Here is a 20,499-nt window from a genome sequence, read left to right as displayed (position 1 = left end):
TGTTGTAAAACAATAAAATACTTTTGTGAGCCACTGTAAGTAGGTGTCCTGGTTATTACAATTACAAATTCTCTGTTCTTCAATAACTTACCACCAAATTCTAGCCCTAGCCCTAAAGCTGAAAACAAACCTGTTCTTAACTTTATTGGTGTTATTTAACACGTTAGCTTGATGGCACAACAGTATTTACAGTATTTTTTTTAAACTCAAGTTTAAATGTAATGGCTCTCAAACATCGACATTGTCTCTCATCAGCACTCAGCTTGGGAAGCGAAGCGAATGCTACTCCCCGTACCTACGTCCCTGTTCTCTGAATAGACAGCTAAATAGAGATCCCTGCTATCACTGATTGTTACAAGTGTCCATTAAAAGCAAATTACTGAGGTTATGAACTGGAGTGATTCCACCTATTGCTCTCCACTTTTTCCTTTTATAAAAACTTGAAGCAGCCAATGATAGCGCTAGCAGGGATGGACTTTTTAGTGAATTGGAACACTCCGGCCTTATGTGATATATGGGGACTGGTACTTAATTATGGTCAGCGATAATAAGCTCAGTTACCTGGAGATCGTTGACAGATCCCAGAGACTCAATGGGTATCAACCAGATAATATGGACCCTCGCTGCCTATATGAAAAATGCTTTCCTGTTAAAAATTTGCGTCTTAAAAACAATAAGGAAGTCCGTATTTGTTTTTTTTTTTTATTGGTGATCAGTTGTGGTGTGAACCCATGCTTAACTGTCTCTTCTAATGAAGTGAATTCCTGTACTCACGCTTGCCGGCCGGCGAGCTGCTCAGGTTATACAGGAAGGGGTAGAACTGCAGGCAGCGGATGAGCTGGAGGCTGCTCTCACACTCCAGGCAGCGCGTCCCAAGAGACAGGGCCTGTCGAAACACCGACACCGCGCCGCTCACATTCCCCTGGGCTAGGCACACATTCCCCAGGCTAAGCAGAGTCAGGGGCTAGGGAGAGACACAGAGACAGACTCGTTACATAGGTGCTGGTTCTCTCACTCAGGGAGCACTGTGATCTAGTGATTAGAGCTGAGGGACTGGGAGGCAGTGTGGTCTAGGTTAGGTAGAACTGGAGGGAGGGAGTTAGAGGCTGTGGTCTAGTGGTTAGAGCTGAGAGACTGGGAGGCAGTGTGGTCTAGTGGTTAGAGGTGAGGGACTGGGAGGGAGGCAGTGTGGTCTAGTGGTTAGAGCTGAGAGACTGGGAGGCAGTGTGGTCTAGTGGTTAGAGACTGGGAGGGAGGCAGTGTGGTCTAGTGGTTAGAGCTGAGGGACTGGGAGACAGTGGGGTCTAGTGGTTAGAGCTGAGGGACTGGGAGTGAGGCAGTGAGGCAGTGTGGTCTAGTGGTTAGATGTGAGGGACTGGGAGGAAGGCAGTGTGGTCTAGTGGTTAGAGCTGAGAGACTGGTAGACAGTGGGGTCTAGTGGTTAGAGCTGAGGGACTGAGAGGGATGCAGCGTGGTCTAGTGGTTAGAGCTGAGACAGGGAGAGGGAGGCAGCATGGTCTGGTGGTTAGAGCTGAGAGACAAAAGGAGGCAGTGCGGTCTGCCTGTGTGTACCTCACTCCTGTTGATGGCCAGCGCTCTCTCCAGGACCTGGCTGGCCTCTTGGTACAGCCCATAGTGCAGGAGCAGGTTGGCCGCATTAACCAATGGGATGTCAAGGTGCTCCTGAGGGGCGGAGTTGAGGGCTCTGCGCAGGCAGGAAAGGGCAGAGCTGGCATTGCCACTCGCTCGCCAGAAGAGAGCAGCCTCATTTAGGACAAGCCACAAGGGGGCGCCAGTCTGAAAGACAGGGAGACGGCTCAAGAGGTACAGACAGCATGTTCACAACTGTGAGAGTGTGCTATGACTGGAAAAACAACATTTATTCAAATCTATCCTTTCACTAACAAAAACTTGAAGATGGAGAGATATAATAATACATGAGTTAAACACTCAATCATCACTGCATCTTTACTCATACACAGATGGCAAACTCCCATTGAACAGCAGTTTGATCCATTTCTTGTTTTACTAAAGAGTTTAGTAAGACATACCTGAGCTTGTTACATGCACAGTGGGGCTAATCAAGTTTGTATTAAAGATAAACTGGAATGTCCAATTATGTTTTTTTCTCCCTTCAACGCAGCAAGTCCCCACACAGCAGACATTCTAAGGGCGTGAATCGCTTTTACAACGAGCAATCCAGAGCAGAGGTGGGCGGGCTACCGATCCCGGAGAACAGAGACCAGCCCTGCTTTTTATCCACTCTGAATGTGCTCGGTGTCTGGCCAGTAGGGTGATGAGGAGAAGCAACCCCTGCCAGTTTCCCACCCCCCACCCCGGGAGCGTCAAGCCAATGTGGCGCCCTCCTCGGGGGTTTTGCATCAAAATCAGTTGTTTCTGCCTGCCAGAACATCACAAGACGTGGGTCACACTGAGGGAGATAAAATACACAAACTACAAAACAGTAGGAAAGCCTATCATAAAGATGCATCACGCTGATACACCACTAATATGCTAACATCTGCCACCATGCAAATGTTAACGTTGTTTAACACGTTTTTTATTATTATTATTATTATTATTATTATTATTATTATTATTATTATTATTATTATCTAAAGGGCAATAAAAACAGAGTTGCTATACTATATGCAAAATGTTTGAATATTATTTGTATAAATGACATTTTTCAGCAAAAAGACACTGTCAGTACAAAATCTATTTTCCCTGCCAGAGATGAAAATTGAAAGAGTAGAAAGCCTGTGATACAAAAAGGCAGAGCCAGGGACTTGCCCCCTTCAAAAAGCAGAGCCACGGACACGCCCCCTTCAAAAAGCAGAGCCAGGAACATCCCCCCCCTTCAAAAAGCAGAGCCAGGGACACGCCCCCATCAAATCGCACCCTGAAAGGTAGCAAAAAAGTAAGGCTGTCATAGACAAAAATCAAGCACATTCTATCGACATAATGTATTAAACATTACCAACAAAATAACTACATATACCATTCTGTACCAGTGGTGGCTGGTGACTTCTAAGTCACAAGAGGAACAATTACAAACCCGTTTTTTCATCTAATCAATCTGTCATGTAAAAAAAAAAAAGGAGCTTCACTCATTTCTCTATTGATTGATTCTTGCGCAGTAAAGGAAACTAAAAAAAGCAGCTCATTCTGTAGGTTTTCTGACATCCTACGGTTCTGTCTTTCCATGTGAACAGCAAGTGCTCTGAGCAATTATTTCTGCAACTTCCCTGTGTCGTGCCGAATTTTGCATTAGTTTGATCGCCAGTTTCAATGAGAACTTTCAGCATAAAAATGAAATGCACTTTTTAGACACTGTACAAAAACACCAAAACACAAAACAGATGAAGTGAAAATTAAATGAACACAGTAGTTATTCCTTTTAGATCTGCCTACTTTTACATTAATATATTTGCTTTCAAATATGCGCTATATGTAGCCTCAGTTGACTCAAAGGCATAGAATCATTTTAAATCATCAAAACGTATACACACCATGTTTGCGTAATACGAGTACAGTAATGGTAATAATACTAGCACAAATGTGTAGGTCATTATATTTTAAATGTCATATTTTCCCATTATTTACTGTATTTTCTAAAAATGATATATTTTGTTTTTTAAAAATGTCCTACCGTTATGATGGATTGCTTTTTTTTATGGTCACTTTTTAAAATCTCGAAACCGAATGAACTCAGTCGGGCACAGCAGGCCTAAAGAAGTGCTTCAACAGGGGGTGGGAGGGCTTGAGTTGCTCCTCCAATTAAAACCAGGGATCAGACTGCCATATGCCATTGCTAGTACTCTATTGTGTGTGGTTATAGGAGATAGGTGTGTCTCCTGAGGGGTTAAAAAAAAAAAAAAAAACTTGGCTCCTCCTGCTCAGATCACATGATCTGCTATGCTAGTACTGTGGTTAATAGTAGAGAGGAGTTTATAACAGAGCCTTGCCTTCTCTGAGGAGACAGAACTGCTGTTAACAGAGGAATGTTGAATCTAGGGTTATGTTACAATGTCGTTTTCTCTTGTATTTTAGACAATATGTTTGTTTCATAATTGAAGAAATTCTATGATGACGTTCCTATCACTAAAGACATTAATACATCCCTTTTTAATATTTTTAATTTTAGAAATATAAATAAAAGTAACTTCATAAACAGAGATAAAAGGCTCTAAAATGGAAGCAGGGTGCTGCTGCATTAAGCTGTGAGCCTCACCTGGTTCAAGCCCTGAGTAATGAGTCCTCCGATCTGCTCTTCACTGAGACTCAGCCTGTCCAGACGGGACAGCAGGAGCTGGGCAGCGTGGAGGACATGCAAAAAAAAAAAAAAGGTTGACAAGAGACAGTGTGATGCACCGTCTGGCCACCAGAGGGCTGTTCGATACCATCAACATTAGAAGTAGTACTGAAATCAATGCAAAACAACAATGTTGTGCAAATTATGAATCCCCTTCTATGCTATTTCAATTTTGGAGACTTCAAGGCAAAAAAAAAAAAAAAGCCCTGAATATTTATATATTACTTTACACCTTGATTAATGCTGACATTTAAAGCAAGTTTTAAATTTTTGTTTTACAATGATCACATTGCACTAACAATCCTGATCTTGCTCACACAACGCAAAGAGAAGGGGGAGAGACTTCAACCTGGTTTATTGGGATTGGCAGCCCTGAGAATCTACCAGCACAGATATCATTAAATAGCAATAGTCACTAACTGGTGGGGACTGACCTGCCTGGCATGATGGTCTGGCAGCTCCTTCCCCTCCAGCCCCCACCCCAGAGAAGCAGGGCTGTCCCTCGGGGGGGGTCCCGGCACAGATCTGCAGTCTGGGGGGGGTGGCAGCACTTCGGGGAGCCGGCCCTGGAATAGAAGAGCCTGGACCCTGTGGAGCAGAGCCGGGGGAGGGGTTAGGCATGGAGGGGGCATCGATGCACTGGAAACCTGGACTCTTTCTCACCGAACCAAAAGTCCTTTTGTTGTTTCAACTTGCTTTATTCAACTAAAAAACACTTTGTTAGCTTCACACACTATGTTTGCTATTTTACAATGAGTTTAAAACATCTAACACGTCATGCATTCATGTATAGGATTCAAATGTGCAGTTTTGAAAGTTAACAAGTTATTGTAAACGTGTATTTGCATTTTAAAACATGGCCTCTGGTACTACACTAGGCTAAATAGATCTGTTTGCAGGGCTTGCTAGATTCTTGCACTGGGTCATTTCACCTGCACAGTGAAATTGTCCCCATCCCTTTCAGGGCCTTCTTTCCTATGAGGAACCAACCAGCTGCATCCCCCAACGACTGACATGCTTTGCAGCCAATAAGACGCGCGACCCAAAAAAACCTGCTGATGTCAAATGCAGTCACTGTACAAGAAAAAGAAAGATGCTGCTGCAGATTTCAATGTTCCCGCAAACGCTTTAACCATTCTGAAAAACCAGGATACAATAACACAGCCCTATGAACAGCACACTGTGGATGTAAGTCATCAGCAGGTCTGATTTGCTCAATACCCTGATTTGATACCCTGATACGCCTTGCTTTTGTGGTTTAAAAATGTCTGTGATCAGGATGGGACATACAGGTTTCAAGCTGCAATGTATACTTTTTAAAAGTTCACTTACAACTGTATCAATAAAACGCACAGTACTTTAAAATGTATAGTACTTTTCATTGTTCTGCAATTGAAATTTGATCTCAGTGTTATTGTAACTTCAATACAAAACTGACAGTATGCATCTGGCTTTGACATCCTGCGGATGAGATGTTAAATCAATGTCCTATTGTAAGTGACTCTGCATATACTGCACAGTTCACAGCCTCTGTAAAGCGTTTTGTGATGGTGGTCCACTATGAAAGGCGCTATATAAAAATAAAGATATTATTATATTATTCCAACTGAGCTCTCAATTACTTAGCTAGACTTAAGTTATAAATAATTATGTTATAAAATGTTATAGCTAACTTGAAATATGCAACTTAAAAGCTGGAAACAAATTATAAAAGGTCTAATTAAGCAAATTGTTTTAATAGTCAAGTTATTCGAGATCAATTATTGACTCTCGAGTCACCAGTTACTGTTTGGTGGTGTCCCAGAGTCGGGTTTGGAACCACTGCGTGACGTAATACACATGAGGACACAAGACATTCCTAAGGAATTCTCTAGTTGATTTCCTTATGATGTGTGAATAGAAAAAATATCAAAACAAATTTGATTAGTATATATAAATATAAAATTTTTTGACACGACACGACAAGGGGCAGCACGACAAGGGGCAGCAACAGGCTTCTTAACACAAGACACAGCAAAGGGGCAGAACGTTTCTTGTAAATGCTGCAGGGGGTTCTGCGACACTTTAAACTCCCGGCTGGTGCACAGTGACTAGCGCAGTGTACCAGTGCACCAGGGCAGCACGCTAATCTCTTACCCTAGCCCACGATTCTCTGGTGGAAGGAAGTAGGTGGGCAGCTCCTCTGGCATGGGGATGGAGGGAAAGATTCGGGCACAGTCAGACCTCTTTGGCCACAGGATGTCTTGACTGTCCTGCACAGTGAAACAAAAAAAAAAAGAAATAAATCAGAAAAAATTGATAAGCAAGAAATCCCAGAGTAGCCAGAATACAGGGCTTGTTATTGACTGGTATTAGAACACAAGCAAATTTTCTTCAGAGTAACTCTTCTAAATTTCTTCCTTTTAAATTAAACAAAAAAATAAAACATTAGGAACAGAAGATTCCCAAAAGAGAGGAGTCCATTCAGCCTATCTAAGCTTGCCCAGTTCATAGGTTGAAGCTACTGCACTAACAAGTAACTACGACGTGATAGGTGTTACAGAAACTTGGTTATCTGAGAGTTATGGAGACAAATATAATATTAGTGGGTATACACTGTATAGGAAAGACAGGAAGGACAGGAAGGACAGAAGAGACGGAGGGGTAGCGCTATACATAAATAGTCTTGAAGCCCAGGTGTCAAATCCAGACAAAGAAAACAACGTCAAATCAATATGGGTCAGAATAATAGACAAAAATTCAAAAGGGCATAATAGGAGCATGCTACAGGTCGCCAAATTCAGACCCCAAGCAAAATAATCTGTTATAGAATGACATTAGAAATGCGTGTAGCAAAGGAGAAGCCCTACCAATGGGGAATTTCAACTTCCCCCATATAAAATGGGAAAACCCGGTAGGGAGCACGACAGATGAAATTGAAATGGTAGAAATGACAAATGACCGCTTTCTAAAGCAACTTGTCAAGGCACAGACTAGAAGGGAAGAATGCCTTGATTTAGTCTTTTCAAATAACGAAGACAGAATAACTAAAACAGAGGTCAGAGAACCATTGGCAAACTCAGACCACAACCTGGTCTCACTTGAAATGATTTTTAAAACCACAAAAATAATGACTAAAGCTAAGGTTTCATATCCACAGAAAAATATCCACAAAAAAAGGATGGCTGTTTTTAAAAAAATGTAGCATCAGATGCACAAAACAATTACACCCCAAAAGTAGACAATCTAAAACAAATGGCTAAAACGATTTAATAGATCAATTTAAAAAAATATTCAGTGAAAAAAGGCACTTTACCGAGCGTTTAAAAGGGACCAAAAACAAAGTACACAGAAAGAGTACTTGGAACTGCAAACGCAAGTCAAAAAGGAAGTTAGAAAGGCCAAGAGAGATAGAAATAAACATTGCTAAGGGGGCTAAAACCAATTCCAAAATGTTTTTCCAATATTATAACAGCTAGAGAACATTCAAAGAGGAGGTTAAATGATACAAATGGAAAATGCATAGACGAAGAAAAAAAAAAAAAAGCAAATATATTAAATAATTACTTTTCAAGAGGATACAGACAACATGCCCCACATGTCAACTTGTTCCTATCCTGTTTTAAATAACTTTAGCATAACCGAGGCAGAAGTGTTAAAGGGACTAGGAGCTCTTAAAATAAACAAATCCCCTGGGCCAGATGAGATCCTCCCAATAGTACTCAAAGAAATGAAAGAAGTTATTTACAAACCACTAACCAAGATCATGCAACAGTCTCTTGACACATGGGTTGTACCGACAGACTGGAGAATTGCAAACTTAATAGCAATCCACAAAAAAGGCAAACAAAACTGAACTAGGTAACTGCAGACCAGTAAGCCAATATTACATATATGGTACCAGTATCCTGGGAGACAGTCAGCATGGCTTTAGGAATGGGAGAGCGTGTCTAACTAACCTGCTTGATTTTTTTGAGGATGCAACATCGATAATGGATAATTGCAAAGCATGTGATATGGTTTATTTACACTTCCAGAAAGCTTTTGACAAAGTCCCGCATAAAAGATTAATTCTCAAACTGAAAGCAGTAGGGATTCAAGGAAATGCATGCACATGGATTAGGGAGTGGTTAACATGTAGAAAACAGAAAGTACTGATTAGAGGAGAAACCTCAAAATGGAACTAGGTAACCAGTGGAGTCCCACAGGGATGAGTATTAGGTCCTCTGCTATTCCTAATCTACACTAATGACTTTGATTCTGGTATAGTAAGCAAACTTGTTAAATTTGCAGATGACACAAAATATGAGGCGTGGCAAACACCGTTGCAGCAGCAAAAGTCATTCAAAATAATAAACTGGGCAGACACATGGCAACCAAAACAAGCAAGATGGGCCAAATGGCCTCCTCTCATTTTCTTATTAGGGATGCACCAAATCCAAGTTTTTGGGATTCAGCTGATTACCGAATCCATCTCAAAAGATTCGGCCGTATACCGAACCGAATACCGTATCTACAAAAACTGTGAAGAAAAAAAAAAAAAAAAAAAAAAACAGACTAGCAGCTACTTAAGGGCCACGCACATTCTATAGTTTTGTGCCATTTAGTTGATAGTATTTTTATTACCAAATGGAACTGTATCAGTGAATAAGATTTCAGTTTGAAATGTAAACAATTTACCGCTAGCCCCCTCCCCCCACAACAGAAACGTCAAAATACAGAACCGTTTACTTTACAAGAAGAGCTGCATCTTTGCCGTAACCCACTATTTTCGTTTCAGGCTCCAGAATCTCTGGACATTAAGGGAAGTCAGGTTTTGTAACTCATCTCTCTAAACTGCAATGTATCCAGTAAAGTGAGTTTGAATTGTGCAAACTGTTTCTAAATTAATTGAATCGTTTTACTTAGTTGTTGCCAAAAGCACACACATGCCTGCGAGGATCATTTCCATCAATCAGACCTATACATCAGGCTTGACTTTCTGAGTGTCTGACTGGGCGGGACTGTGTGAAGCAAGAAATATTAAACAAATAGAAACTTTACCTACTGTCACAAGGTTAAATGAAAGAGTGCCGGTGAGTGCAAAGTTAAGTATAATAATGGTGTTGCACTATTTTGATAGATATTGTTTACTGTGTAAAAAAAATTCAAACAATACGATTAATCGTTGTTACGAGGCTCTCTGGATAGAATTGCCACCACAAACAATTAAAGACTTTTACTAAACTGCTTAAGCAATTCACACTCACTTTCCATGTCAAATACATTTCAGTTTAGAGAGGCGAGTTAAAAAACTTGTCCTGCCTTAAAGTGTCCTGAGGTTCTGGAGACTGTTGGCAACCCTATCTGAGAACTATGAGGAAAAAAATTACCATGATGAGTGACCTGAATGATCTCCCTGCCGAATCCGAATCCTGCTCAAAAAGTAGGTATTCAGGGCTGAATCCGAAACCGAATCCTGGATTCAGTGCATCCCTAGTTCTTATAATAGACAAGTTCATTCAGCCTATATAAGCTCGCCCAGTTCATAGTAGCTGATTGATCTCAAAACTTTGTCAAACCAGGTCTTAAGGGAGGGTACTAGTGATTCAGCATCAGCAACATGACTAGGTAACCCACTCCATACCCTCACCCCACTTGATGTGAAGTAGCTTCTCTGATCCTCTTAGGAGAATCAACCCTTTCTTCTCTCCGCAGATCTCCACACTACATTGCACTGTTACAAACACACACAAATCAGAAAGTCCAGTTTTGCATGTAGTATGCTTCGTGATTCCATATATCACCACTCTTGAATCAGAATGGGATGGAACATTTATTTCCCCTCAGACCCCCTAAATATCAAATACCTTGGCTAAGTTGTCTCTGTTTAAGAAATATGCAATGGATTTAGTTGATCAAGTTATCTCACAAGTGCAGTAGTGCACCCCAACATTATCGATTTACTAACAAAATGGTGTAGAACAATTGTTTTCCATTTTATCCTAAAAACATGTTTCTGCAGTGGCGACTGCCAAGACAGCTATCGAATTAAATGAGAACTTGCTTCACCACATGACAAGACCCAAACGTGGACATACTGAAATATGTTTATGGTGCACCAATCCAGTCAGACTTGGCAGCAGTGCATTTAGCCAGCATTAATAAATATAGCCTTTCTAAACAGGCAGTGCAGGTGGTTGAGCCACTTGAGAGTCCAGCTCCAGTGCACATAGATGTGCAATTGCTCAACCGTTCATCCATTCCATCACATACACAGTAGCAACTTCCACAGCTGAGCAGCAGTTCACAGTTCGGAGGAACAAGGAATATTTCTCCCCAGCAATGTCCAGCCAGGGGTCTTTGCAATTTGGTGTTGGGAGAACAATGATACTCTTGAGTACACCCTTTCTGTAGCAGGAGCAACACACTGCACTAATTCCATCACCAGCCAAAGACAGATATGTGTGCTCCCATGTCTTCTACAGCTACATAAGCACCCTCCAAACAATGTCCCCTGCCCCATCACTCCAGAGAACTGCTGCCATGTAACCCACCTGCTTTTAAAATCTCCTCATGCTGATTCAAAAAGTCAAAGATTGGATTTTGCATGGTTCCTACTTCGCTTGGATAGTGGGGACTCCCGATTCACCATAAAAAAAGAAGAAAAGCAAACAATTCCAGCATGGGCAGGTTTCAGTGCTGAACTGAAAAGACATGAAGTACCCGAAGTAGCATCATTGGTTATTGTCAAGGGATAGATGCTTCTCCAACAGATGCTTCTGTGGTGTACAACATCCTCAAACGCTTGCAGGTTATGGCTGACCAATTGGGCCAAGCGGATGTTATTGTTGTTTCTGATCAGGACATCTATGCAAAAGCTCTAGCTGTGATGTGGAAGAACCCTGTGGAATTGAAGTGCTTTATGCCTTGCAAGGGAGGTTTCACTTAGCTTGTACTCTGCTCGCTGTGCTAGGAAAGCTTTTTCCCTGATGCTGGTCTCAGGGACAGAAAACATTTGACCAGGTTCTATTAATGGGAGCACCTGAAGGGTGTCACCATAACAGAGAGTCCACATGCAGAAGATTACAATGGAAGCCCTGCTGAGACTAAACTGGGAACACATGGAAATTGGCTAGTTGAACACAATTGTGGTGACACCAAATCTGGACCATTGGTAGATGTCAGAAAGACTCAAGAGCAGCTTACAAAGCACACTGTGGGAGTCCTGCTTCAACAATTCAATGCTACACCAATCATTCCTCAAATTGAGCAAGATTTACCAAGACCAATGGCACAAATCTGGAGCGCTTACACAGAAATGGTGATTCTGCTGTTATCATTCATCAGCGCTACTCGAGAGGGCAAATGGGAAACGTACCTGGTCTGTGTGCATGACATGCTCCCCTGGATGCCCTCAAGTAACAACAGATTTACTACAATCTCCCACCAAGGGCCAGGAAGCCTCTTCACAGTTTGTGAAACATGCTATGATCCACTCCCCAAGATAAAGCTGAAGTCATTTATAGAATTCGGTAAAAACCAAAGCCTCTGGGTAAGGAGCCATTCACAAAACTGATCTTAGCCTCTTTACATGAATGGTGGTCATAGCACAGACCCGTCAGATGTATCTGCGAAATGTCTTGAGACATTGACTCAGATCTCTCCCTTGGGCACTAGCAGCAGCAGATGGTACCACATGTAAAACTGTCAAGAGCAAGCTGGGAGAGTTAATCAAAAAGGATGTAAAACCAGCTCACAATTTCTCGCTCGCCTCCCAGAGACTCTTGCGGACCTTGCCATGGTAGTTCTGGAGAAGGCCTTGCAATTCTCCAAGGGATTTTCACTGATGAATACCCAGAAACCTCACTGAAAGCATCAAGGCACTCGTTGTGCTAGCAGGGGCAAACTCGTGATCAAAATCAGCAACAGTCACCAGACGTTCCAAAGCAGTGGAAGTGGAAGTGGAAGATGCCAACATGTTCTTCTCTCAGGAGTGGTCGAAAGATCTACATGCAACAAAGTTTAATACGTGTTATCTACTATGGATTTAGCAGACATTCCCTTCGGTTTGAAGGTTATGCAACAGGATATAGAGGACTGGAATCTACACAGCAGGAGGCAGATACTCGCATTTTCCTCCATGTCAAACATCAGCTGACAAGGGAAATGCAAGTGTGGTGATCAAGACTCAGATGTGCTACTCCTGGCTTGCTCTTCGCAAAAGGACATTCCTGTGAGAGTTCTGGTGCACATAGGAGCAAGGACACACACATGATTTGAATAGTCAACAATGCAGGATGCTGCCAGTTAATTGGGCAGCAGTTTGAAGCAAGCAAGGAGCTTGTCACATCTTGTGTGGCTTTTGTCTGCTCCATGTATAGGAATTGGCATAATGAGTGTCATCACACTCTTCTGTAGTCAGACTCTTCAAACCAACCAGTTACCACCATGCACAGCTGCTCTGGGCAAACTACAGGCTGTGCAAACTACCAGGCTGCTATATAGAGACGTTCTTTGGAGCCAAACCACCACAGCAGAGCCTGCTGGATACGGATGGGCTGTGGTTGACGGCAATATCACTAGGAGATCTTGCCTGCTCCAAACTCCCTCATGGAGCTCATCAGCTGTGGCTGCTTGGGGCAGGAATCTGTTGCTTGCGAGTCATCAAAAAGATGGCTTGAACAGAACTGCAAATGTGGATTAAGTTGTGAGAACTGTACACAGCGGCAGTAATAAAGAATCTGAGGATGGCAGACTCAGACTTGTAAAATGGTCAAACATATTGTATTCCCAGCACTGCAGTGCTTACATATCAACAATTTCCAATACAATTTATAGTTTAAGCAATTAGGGGTTTTCCAATAAGATGACATCTGTGCTGGCATTTACAGTCTCGGACATTAAGGAGCAGAACCCAGCCGAGCACCTGGGAAGAAGGATCGTCTACTCCACCTCCCAAAGTGCATTTGTAATGAGGGATGCCTTCCTCATTAGGCAGCAGCCATTGCATTTCTGACAAATTGGATAGTTATTTTAATTAATTAATTAATTAAATTTGTGTCAGATATGAAATAATTTAGTGCACAAAAAACAATATTACAATATGTATTTAAACATGTTAAATTGTTAAAATGATCTTGAAAGTTTAAATATTCCAATTTGGTGAATTGTATTTATAAACAAACAAATATTTTTAGTTACAAAAAAGTGAGAGAGGGCAAGGTTTATGTTGTTGCCAAGTCAAACAGACACTTACCCATCTTGGCAACAGGCAGAAATTCAATTTAGAAATATTAAGGAACAAAACTAAACCAAAAAAAAAAAACTGACTGGGGAGGGGGGTGGGGGTAAAGCCAACTTCAAAATGTCTGATATTGGCCCATGGACCATCTGTCCTAAATCTATTTCCACATAGCTTATTTTCAGTTGAATTTCTTATAGATTCCACAGATGTTTTTGAAAAGTATAAATAAAGATGTTGGTGGTTTACCTTTTCACTGCTCTCTTTAGCCTTAGTCAATCTGTTTTAACCTGTATGATTTTGTGTCTCTAAGAGCCCACTTCTCATAATCGCAGCTCTTTTATCAAAACGGTAGAACAAGCCTGGATGAATCTATAGAGGAAGACTGTGCAGTAGCCTCACCCTGGAGGAAACTTCCTTGCCCCAGAAGGTCCCTAGCGAGGGGGCTGAAGACACAGAAGGGAAGAGCTCCCGGCTCTCGCTCTGGTTGAGGCTGAGCTCCGAGATGAGAGACGTGCTGCTAGCAGTGGAGCCATCCTCCCCGAACTGAGGAGAAACGAGAAGGCACAGAGGCTTACTCAGAGTAACAAACTCACAGCAGAGCTCAACTGAGAAAAAACAAAAAGGAACAGAGGCTTACTCAGAGTAAAAAACTCACAGCAATCTTGAACACACACCTGCATTTCACAACTACCCTCAATGAAATATATTATTGTTCATTACAACTGCATCCCCCCACTCCTACTACTAACATAAACTTCATGTTGTGATGCGATCAGTTCAGAGCAGATTTAGCTGATTCAATACCTAGTTTTGAGAGTTTCTAACCCTGGTTACTTTTCAAAGCCAATGGAAAGGGGTCAAGATTAACTAGTTTTTGTTTAGTAGGGCACTATATTAGTTGCAAACAAAATGAAAACACCATATCTCACTTGAGTATATGACTCCAAATGCTTTCGCTGTGATACTAGCTCCACGCTGTGGGAGAGTAGCCTAGAGAAAACCCTGATATAAAGATCCATCCAATAGAGCTTCTTTAAAACATGGCAGTAATTGAGAGCCCGACCTGGATGAGCGCCACACTCTCAAAGACGTCCCCGCGGTGGTAGCGCACTGGCAGGTCGTAGGGACAGTGCAGGGAGCCCTGCAGCTTCCCCAGGTGGCACAGCTGGTGATTTCCTGGAAAAACACAATGAAATAAACGCTGATCAGAACTATGGTGTCACCAGCCTTGGAGTAGAATGACTGGGGTGGGACTTTACTAACCCTCTTGTCCCTGTAAGACCTCTACTTACTAAACATCTGTGAATATATAATCACCTTTTTGAAAAATATTTTAATGAATAGTCAGCCCCACAAGTGCAGTGGTACTCTAAATACTATACATTTACTATCATGGGATATTTGGTCTTTACTTGACCTAAAAATATTTATCTCCAATGGTAAAATGAAGAGCAGTCATTTTTGGAGTACCACTGTAAGACAGATTAAGAGGAGATGCTTCAGGGATACCAAGATGTTTAGTAAATAAAGGGTCTAGAGGGGCAATAAATGTCAGCCCCCCACCCACCCTTTTTTCAAATGCTTTGGTCAGGTACAACTTTTTTTTTTGTTTTATTAGTTTGTGTATTTTTCAATCTAAAAATAATCCAAGTAGGACCGTGGTATAAATCTCCTGCCACAGTGTAAGTACATGGCTATCGTGAAAAGGTTAACCACTATGACCTGCATGAATCAGATGCACATGCGGCCAGAACCCCCAGACTCGGATAATTGATACATTGTGCCACATAATGTCCCAACCAAGTTTCATCACAATAATAGTGTTCTCTAAATACTGGACATGTTAAAATGGAAGCATGGTATACTGACAAGGCTCCTAGACTCTGATCCTCTCAATGACATACAGACAATGCCCCTAGATTCTGATCCTCTCAATGACATATAGACAATGCCCCTGGATTCTGATCATCTCAATGACACACAGACAATGCCCCTAGATTCTGATCCTCTCAACAACTCAGTGCTGCTGTCACTGACAAAGTGTCTTTACTTACTACTGAGACATTTAACCTACTGTAATACCAGCTATCTGAAATATACTGGGGAATGTGTGCAGTAGCTTTATACCTGAACAACCCTCTGGTGGCCAAACAGTGCGTCAGAGCATCTCTGTCACTTTTCCTTTGCATATTATCCTTCATGTACCCTCCAGGTTTTGCTGATGCTCTGGCAATGCTGTGCAAATTGTGAATGTGTATTTGCAACAAACAAAATAAAACTACACATTTGAGACAATAAAACTACACATTTGAGAGATGCATGATGCGGAACTCTTATGCAGTGATGCTGTGAGCTCCATCAGATGGCTAAATCGCTAGCCCGACGTTCCGGGACAAACAAAAAAATCTGTCGGACAACGTGTTTTTTCTGGCTACTTGCCCGACGGGCAATCCGATTTTTTTACTCTATAACAAGATAACGTTCTATGCTTTAATCAAACAGCAGTTTCTCAATTGAGAGTCCACTCACAGATCATCCCGACAAAACACGTTTAGAGGGATCAATGTTTTTCCTTGGTAATGCTTGAGTGATTTCCGGGATCTTGCTGCTATCTTTATTAAATCCAACCCAGGAAAAAAAAACAAAAAAAAACCTGAATACGATAGTTATTATCACAGACTCAAAAATGTGCACCAAGGCGCTTTCAAAAGAACTCCGGGACAAAGTTGTTGAAATGCACAGATCAGGGGATGGGTATAAAAAAAAATATCAAAGGCCTTGAATAGCCCTTGGAGCATGGTCAAGACGATTATTAAGAAGTGGAAGGTGTATGGCACCACCAAGACCCTTCCTAGATCAGACCGTCCCTCCAAAGTAGAGTAAAGCAGGTTTAAAAAGGTATTGAATCGCAAAAGGACAGTCCTGCATCTCCAGCCAAGCCCCACCCCTAGTTTACTGTATTTTTCACATACCTCTTTATAGACTCACCCGATCACTCATTTTATCACCAAACTCCTCAATATTACGATCCAAGTCATTATTTTATTACTATAACATCTCAAAAAGCTCTGCAAATGCATGCGATATTCTTTGAGCGCTGGATGCAGAAGCAGCTATCGCCTTTATGTCCGTATTATCTCTGTGGTGAAAACCTGCAAGTTTGTCTGAGAAGTCTCGGAAATACTGAGCAGCAGGCCAGACATAAACCCACAACGGATCTTGGATTTTATGGAACCTACGGCGATCTCCAGCCCATTAAATAGCAATGGGGAATGCACCGATACACCGACACTTTTGACGGTGATGATGCTGGGTCAGTCATGAATGGGTAAGTATTTAATCATCGTACAGCTTTCATTAAAACGATAAAACTTGCGCTCTGTGTGTATGTGTGTGTATATGTATGTATGTATGTATGTATGTATGTATGTATGTATGTATATATACACACACACACATTTCAGATTGTAGCTAAGATTGCAAATGTCAATATTGATAAATAATGCATATGACGTTGCATATTCAGTCAGCATTAATAATCTGTATTGTGACTAATGTAATGTGCATGTCCTTGTTTGCTACATTTACGCATGATCCAACACGATCGCTTCTTTCCACAGTAACCGACTGCACTGTCAACACACGCCTTTATTGTATCTTATGCAGTAAGTACAGTACCAACAGTGTTGCAAAAAATAAGATTGCCATATTTACTAAAGCCATTAAAGGCACTAAAGCCCCCTAAAACCTCAACTGTGAACAGAAATTGAGGGCAGCCCAAGACAACTCAGCAAGTGTAATTGGGGTCTTTCTGGACTAAATGCAAATCGTTATGTTTGGCGCAAACCCAACACAGTGCATTACCCAAAGAACACCATCTCTACTGTGAAGCATGGTGGTGGCAGAATCATGTTATGGGGATGATTTTCATCAGCAGGGACTGTGGCACTTGTCAGGATAGAAGGTATGGTATGGCACCACCAAGACCCTGCCTAGATCTACTGTCCCTCCAAACTGGATGACCGAGCAAGAAGGAGACTGATGAGAGAGGCTACCAAAAGGCCAATGGCAACTTTGCAAGAGCTACAGGCTTTTATGACCAAAATTGGTCCAAGTGTGCATGTGACAACACTCTCCCAAGAACACCACAAATCTGGCCTATATGGTAGGATGGCAAGAAGGAAGCCATTTTGAAGTATGCAAAAAGTTTTGTGGTCTGACAAAATTAAAATGTAACTTTTTGGCTTAAATGCAAAGTATTATGTTTGGCGCAAACCCAACACAGAGCATCACCCAAAGAACATCATTCCTACTGTGAAGCTTGGTGGTGGCAGCATCATGTTATGGGGATGTTTCTCATCAGCAGGGACTGGGCCACTTGTCAGGATAGAAGGGGAAATGAACGGAGCAAAGTAGAGAGAAGTTTGTGAGGAAAACCTGTTGCCCTCTGCAAGAAAGCTGAAACTGGGATGGAAGTAGAAAGCACACAGCCAAAGCCACACTGGAGTGGCTAAGGAACAAACAGGTAAATGTCCTTGAGTGGCCCAGTCAGAACCCCGACCTAAATCCAATCGAAAATTTGTGGCATGACTTGAAGTTTGCTGTCCATCAACACTCACAGGAACTTGACAGCTTGAACAGTTTTATAAAGAAGAATGGTCCAATATTGCCAAATCTAGGTGTGTAAAGTTGGTAGAGACCTATCCCAACACCCACAGCTGTAATTACTGCCAAAGGTGCTTCCACCAAGTATTAACTCAGGGGGGTGGAGACTTATCCAATTATGATCTTTCAGTTTTATATTTTAATATATCATTTTCTCAATAAAACCTTTTTTCCCCTAACAGTCTGGAGTATGGTGTGTAGATAAGTGGAAAAAAATTCTCATTTAAATGCATGAAACTCTGAGGCACTGACACAACAAAATGTGAAAAAAGTTCAAGGGAGTGTAGACTTTCTATAGGCACTGTATATCCTCACTGTAGGTCTTCATTATATTATTAAATACTGAGTTAAAAAAATAAAAAATAAATAATAATAATAATAATAATAACAATAATAAAATAATAAAACTGCTGCTGATGTACAGCTCTATGCAACAGCACGCCGAAGCAACATTTTCTTAATTTATTTTTTTAAATATGGAACCAAGATTTCAATTAACATTTGCAATTGAAACCAAACTGAAACTTTGCTGATGCTCTTTTTTTTTTTTTTTTTTTTTTGGAAAGGGCGGGGGGGGGGGTTGTACAGTGTTCCTCAATGAATAGGATATAGCCAGAATACTGGATGCAGCCACAAATAGGTACTGTACTTGGAATTCTACTTTTATTCACAATCTCATTATTAGTGCTAGTAGTGACAAATAATACTGTAATAATAAAGAAAATCAAAGAATAAAGCAGTACTAATATTATTAATAGTTTAGCTAATGCCTTTATCCAAGGTGACATCCTTAATTTACTCCAGCAGCTTATATTGTTTGTTTTGGATTGTCCTTTAAACTATAGCGAACAAAAGGCTTTGGACCCAAACAGTTGTTATAGCAAGGGTGTACTGTATTAAGTATTTGACTTATATGCTTAATACATGACACTTGAACATTTTAATATATAATGAGTGCACATCTGTTATTTTATTTTTGTTATTTTTCACCTCCCAGTGTTCAACATTTAAACAGAGGGTATAAAGAAGTTTGGATCAGAATCCAATACCATCCCTTACAAAAAAGTAATATACTGCAAGTAAACTTGTGCCAGAATTGTCTAGTTTTAGTATACTATTAGTACCATTATACTATTCTATTTTGACACAAGTATACTTGCAGTATATAATTTTGTATATTTTTTTTGGAAATAATGCAGCATAGTTCTCAAATATTGGACATCTTACTTCCCTTTTGCATACCTGCACTGTCTCTTGCTAGATATGCACCTCCAGATTCTGACAAAAACTTTTAGAAAACCAGGAGCAACTTCTGCTCTGGATCAAAAAGCTATAATGCTCTGCGGCTGCCTGCCAGTGTGGATAACTATCAAAAAACTAGTAGAAACACAAGTCTGGAAAAAGTATGGAATTTTGATGTTGAAAAAAAAATGTATGAACCCTCAGATACTGTACCTATATTGAGTACAGTATACTTTGAACAAATCACAGTTCATACGTCAATTATGGGCAACTTGACATTTTTTTGGACAACGAAATGTCTACAATGGACTGCCCAAAGGGCAAGTATCATTACCAAAATTCTGCGGGCCGTGAGACTTATATTACGAATGGAGGTGCATGGTGTGGAACTCTTATGCAGTGATGCTACAAGCTCCAATCAGACTTGAGACTTATATTATGAATGGAGGTGCATGGTGTGGAACTCTTATGCAGTGATGCTAATAGCTCCAATCAGACTTGAGACTTATATTATGAATGGAGTTGCATGGTGTGGAACTCATTACCTAACTGGGCCTCCTTGGCCATCTGAGTCTCGTGGATGATGTTGCGCAGGATCTGCTCCTCCTGGCCCAGCTTGTGCTTATCCAGCACCTCCTGCTGCCGCAGATACTGGTCGTGCTGCTTCTGGTACTCCTTGAGCTCACTGAGGGTACGCTGCAGCGATCTGAACACAGACACAGAGAGGCACACAAACCTCACACCCTGCTTCTCTGAAGAGCTGTTTTAAGTGAAGCTATCTTTCTTATACTGCAGTAGCAGTCTGCTGTTTGTATGGAGCTACCGTTCCTATACTAAAATAGATTTCTGTAACCAGGTATTCAGTATTTAAATAGTTCATGTTTTATTTAAACTATGACAAAGCAACTGTAGCTGACAAAATTGTTGCATAAAAGTTCTGCCTGGTACATCCGCTCATTATACAAGTCTCAAATATGCAGTTTTGAAAGAAACACGTGTTCTAGCAAACAAGCATTGTCATTAAAAAAAAAAATCAAATACAATTATGTATATTATATACTAGTGCTGGGAC

At 41.1% G+C, this 20,499-nt stretch overlaps 1 protein-coding gene across 1 annotated transcript in view; it reads right to left on the bottom strand.

Moving 5' to 3' along the window:
• The window catches only part of LOC121294571 (tetratricopeptide repeat protein 17-like), a 62,459-nt gene that overhangs the window by 24,324 nt on the left and 17,636 nt on the right, over positions 1-20,499 (bottom strand). Inside the window, exons 9-16 of the mRNA XM_041218366.1 lie at positions 19,973-20,133; positions 14,584-14,696; positions 13,920-14,063; positions 6,452-6,567; positions 4,750-4,903; positions 4,235-4,312; positions 1,573-1,797; positions 775-964 (exon numbers count right to left, since the gene is read on the bottom strand). Coding sequence (XP_041074300.1) covers positions 775-964; positions 1,573-1,797; positions 4,235-4,312; positions 4,750-4,903; positions 6,452-6,567; positions 13,920-14,063; positions 14,584-14,696; positions 19,973-20,133 — 1,181 coding nt within the window. The remainder of the gene's footprint in view (positions 1-774; positions 965-1,572; positions 1,798-4,234; positions 4,313-4,749; positions 4,904-6,451; positions 6,568-13,919; positions 14,064-14,583; positions 14,697-19,972; positions 20,134-20,499) is intronic.

This window comes from Polyodon spathula, chromosome 19, assembly GCF_017654505.1.
Source record: "Polyodon spathula isolate WHYD16114869_AA chromosome 19, ASM1765450v1, whole genome shotgun sequence".
Lineage (NCBI taxonomy): Eukaryota > Metazoa > Chordata > Actinopteri > Acipenseriformes > Polyodontidae > Polyodon > Polyodon spathula.
Note: the sequence above shows the minus strand (reverse complement) of the source record. Positions and strands in the feature narration are given on the sequence as shown.